The sequence below is a fragment of the Cynoglossus semilaevis genome, chromosome 1, assembly GCF_000523025.1.
Source record: "Cynoglossus semilaevis isolate Cse_v1.0 chromosome 1, Cse_v1.0, whole genome shotgun sequence".
NCBI lineage: Eukaryota > Metazoa > Chordata > Actinopteri > Pleuronectiformes > Cynoglossidae > Cynoglossus > Cynoglossus semilaevis.
Window position 1 is genome coordinate 34224082 of NC_024307.1, and position 4359 is coordinate 34228440.

Here is a 4359-nt window from a genome sequence, read left to right on the forward strand (position 1 = left end):
ACCTCAAAGCCAAGTTCAGGGAGATGAGTGGAAAAGCAGACAAGCATGGGCAATTTTTGAGAGAATTGCCCCCCAACTTCCCTGAGCTGAACTTCAATAAGTCCAAGTACAGGTCTTAGACTTACTGATGATCATCTTCAAGCCATACTGAGGGTCTCAACTGCTTCCTCTCTCAAGCCAAATGTGGTTCAGATTTGTGAAAAGAAGCGCTGTCAAGTATCTGGCAGCAAGGAGTAGGCAAGAGGAGCCATGTTCAGAAGAACCGTTCATGATTTTCACTCAATGTTCCATTCATGTTCAAAACACTTCATGTTCAGAAGAAATCATTAAAACTGTTAACATTTTTTTTTTTTAAACTTTATTGTGGAATCCCTTACGCGGCCCACCCTCACCCAGACTCTGCCTCCAGCGGCCCCCAGGTAAATTGAGTTTGAGACCCCTGCACTAAAGCAATAGACCCTAAACAGACCACAATTTGTCTTGAAACCAATCCAGACTTTGAATTAGACCGACCCAGAAAATGAAAAGATGTACAAAAATCTCGTCAAACCTGGCCAATATTCTGCACTACAAGAACGGGCGAGTGTTTTTTTTTTTGTGGAGCTTCTAAGAGATTCTTCCAGTTTCCTCTTCTTCCAGTTATCAAAAAAAAACTACTCTGTAGTTTTCAGTCATTGCCACTGACTACACAACACACATAGACAGACTGAGTAAATGCTTCGATTCTATGACCATCCCACCTTAGAAAGCCATCCATCCATCAATTAACCAATCAGTCACTCAATCATCCATCCGTCCATCTATCCATCAATCCATCTCCGGACCCTTAACTAGACACAAATCCGCTTCTACTGCTACTACCGCTGACTTGAGTACATCAAGTACAAGACCTAAAGGAACCAATTTTTTTTTTTACTTTGCGCCACTCAGTGTATTTTGACAAGTGACCTGTGTCCTACCTCCGTCCAGACTGCGGCTCAGTAGGTTCCTCTTGCTGACACATCGAGTGAAAGGTGGTGCAGGTCTGGAGATCTGAGCACTGGCTCTGCGGCTCTGGATCTGAGTCCGCCCACTGTACCGGAATTTCGATCCCAGAGACAGGAACTTTTTAGGAGTTTCCTCTGGGGACAATAACCTGCGACAGAGAGACATAAAAATATAACTCTATGGGCGTAGTTTATCAGTGGCTAGTCAAAGCTGTCCGCTGAGCCTTTTAATGTGTCCAATGTGCTCAGAAAAAAAAAAAAAAAACGTAGATATATTAGCCCTAACGCTAAAATAGAAACCAAAGATGAAGCATGATGTGAGACAAATTTGTTATTTAATTAATTTTTAACCATATACTATGACAACCATATAACCTAAAAATGTACCAATTTTTGAGAGATATTTTTTGATTTTGATTTTTTCCAAGGTCAACATCTCGGATTAGCACAGTATGAATTTACTGTCAGTAAGTAAGAGTAGGTAATAAATAAAATACGATTATTTTGGTAACATGATTTTTCTGGCTACAATTAGCCCAACAAGCTAACCTGTAAACTTGAACTGTGAAATGTGACTGTCACACTCAAGAAAACCAAAGCTCTCTATATAGAGCCATAGTCTCGTTATTACCCATGATGCATAGAGCCGTCGGCCATGTTGTGTGGCAAAAGACAAGAATAGGTAGACGTAAACGATCGATAATGACAACAAAAAAGACAAGAATATTAAATTGCAGTAGGTAAGAGTAGGTAATAAATAAAACAAGATTATTTTGATAACATGATTTTCTGGCTACAATTTAAGGTCAAGCTAAACTGTAAACTTGAACTGTGAAATGTGACTGTCACACTCAAGAAAACCAAAGCTCTCTATATAGAGCCATAGTCTCGTTATTACCCATGATGCATAGAGCCGTCGGCCATGTTGTGTGGCAAAAGACAAGAACAGGTAGACGTAAAAAGATCGATAATGACAACAAAAAAGACAAGAATATTAAATATTGCCGGAGGGAGATTAGACGAAATTGTTGTATAGAGATTCACTAGACACAATTAAAAGGGCGAGATACTTGGACAAGTTGAAAATAATCGATGGAAAAGGCCCATACGAAGTCAACAAAGCTGAGTGGAAGTGGGCGCACACTGAAAGTTGGCCAGACAACGCATAACATACGGTATTTATTACCCATTAACACCCAAATAATAGTACATAGAATGTACATAGAAAATACTGATAATGATATGGACTGTGGTCAGCTGAGGATTTACACTTGCATTGTGTACATGTGTCATATATGCAAAGTACATTTTGATATACCTTAATTTTATTGACATTGAACATATGAATCAAATAAAAGTATAATGTAACTACCCGAAAATAAGTTCAGAACAGACTTTGTAATGCCTTTTGCTTCGATCTGGGTTGAAATTAGCACGGCTAACAGATCACTTTATGTCAAAAAACTTCATCTTGCGATCTCCATTCCCAGATCAGTTGGTACAACCCCACACAACACAGGTATTTACCATTGTCGGTGTTTTTATGTATATTTAATATCTATCTATACACTCTGTTGCCCCACAAGATGGCGGACTACGGAACTATGGGTAGTAGCATGACGTCATCGGAAAACTATCTATTAAAACAGAAAAAAAAAAACTGACCTGAAGAAGGAGTGATGCTCCACACACACTTTCCAAAGACGTTTTGCAGCCCTGTGGTTGAACAGCTTGAAACCAATTGTGGATTGAAACTGGTCGAACTGGAGACAACAAGATTCCGACCGTTTGTCCATGTAGCAGATATGTACTCAAATAATTTAAGGCCACTGAAGGCCACTTGAACAACATACAAAACACTAAAGAAAAAAGTCGTTGCAGTTGAGCAAACGGTCAGTACGGTTAGTCAGTTAACATCAGGAAGTTAGCATGTCCACTAGCTTAGCTACTTATACTGCAACATGTAAATCATAAGTAAACGTTAGTCAAAGTTCCTTATTAACAGCGGCTACAGGTGACTATAATATAACGGTAACGTCACAGGCGCACCTCTCCAGGTCGAATTTTGATGTAAAAGTTGTTTCTCTTGTATGAAATCTTCAAGATCTTCGGCCACGAGAATCGATTGATCCTAAGTCTGTCCCTGTAGACGAGCAAACCGCTACTGCACACACCCAGCATGATGGCTACACCCTCGGAGTCCTGCGGAGACACAATCACATTTTGGGCTACCACCTCAGATAGTGGAGAGAGGGAACTGTAGCAGACGGGCTGTCACATAGGTATGTTTGTAATAAGGACATGAAACTGTTTGTCTGATGTCGCTTGAAACATTCACTCGTTATTGGAGTGGTAATTAGGTGGAGTCGTGGAATTAATGGGGAGTTTGAAGGATGTCAGATGTCAGATGAGTTACGTAGAAAAAACTACTGTACAGTGGCTGATATAAAGTTCTATGGCAAAGCACGGAAGACTGTCTTACTTCCAACTGAGCTGAAGACAAGCAACCAATGACGCTTTCTACCATCTATGAGAACAGACAGAGAGACAGACAAACGGATAGAGAAAAAGACAAAATGGGAAAGAGAAAAAAGGAAAAGCAAGAGAGAAAAAAAAAGTGTGTCAAGACAGAGGAAGGAAACGGCAAGAAGATCAAAATAAAAGCAGAGATCTGTGAGGAACATTCTACACAGAAAATAAGAAATAAAAGATCAAAGATTAGCTTAAAGATTAAAGATAGCTTGAGTCGTTGCATTGTGCAATTAAGTAAGGATTGGTGTGGCACAGACGGCAAAATTAATTTGTCATAAGACAGGAAATAATCCTAGCAAAACATCAGCTACTGTCTTTGTGTGGTGACATCTGTACGACATCCTGTAAACAGGATGGTACAATCGTCTTAGCAACAGCAGCCCGCGGCACATTGGAGGAGAAAAAAGTAACGGATTGATATTAGTGTCGGCAGATACTCCATCGAACACTAGACTCACACTCTGAGCTTATATGCTCAACACCAAGCCGAACCCCAGCAGGACAACGACAGCTCAAAACGAAAAATGCGGCAGATGGAGAGGTCCTGAATAAATGCTTCAATGCCTGGTTAGCAGCAGGAGGCCAACCTCCGTGGTCATACAGGTGCTAACTTCCAGACTCTCGATCTGGAAACGTATACTCGGATTTCCACGCAGAGGAATACTGAGGTTTTGTGAGACAAAAGGCTAGGGGAGAGAATAACTGACAAGGCTACAATGGACATACACACAATCTTTAGAGAGGACCAGAAAACTGCAGAGAATGGCAATACCATGGAAAGAGGAACGTAAGGAATTGCAAACAATGCTGCAAGATTATCTCCAAATCCTGCTCTGAGAAC

General features: G+C 40.5%; 1 protein-coding gene across 1 annotated transcript in view; it reads right to left on the minus strand.

Annotated features, from left to right (window-relative positions):
• Nucleotides 1-4359, minus strand: part of epb41l3a (erythrocyte membrane protein band 4.1-like 3a) — a 26835-nt gene that overhangs the window by 7344 nt on the left and 15132 nt on the right. The window contains exons 10-12 of the mRNA XM_025061550.1: nt 3036-3188; nt 2652-2749; nt 960-1135 (exon numbers count right to left, since the gene is read on the minus strand). Of these exons, the coding sequence (XP_024917318.1) occupies nt 960-1135; nt 2652-2749; nt 3036-3188 (427 nt within the window). The remainder of the gene's footprint in view (nt 1-959; nt 1136-2651; nt 2750-3035; nt 3189-4359) is intronic.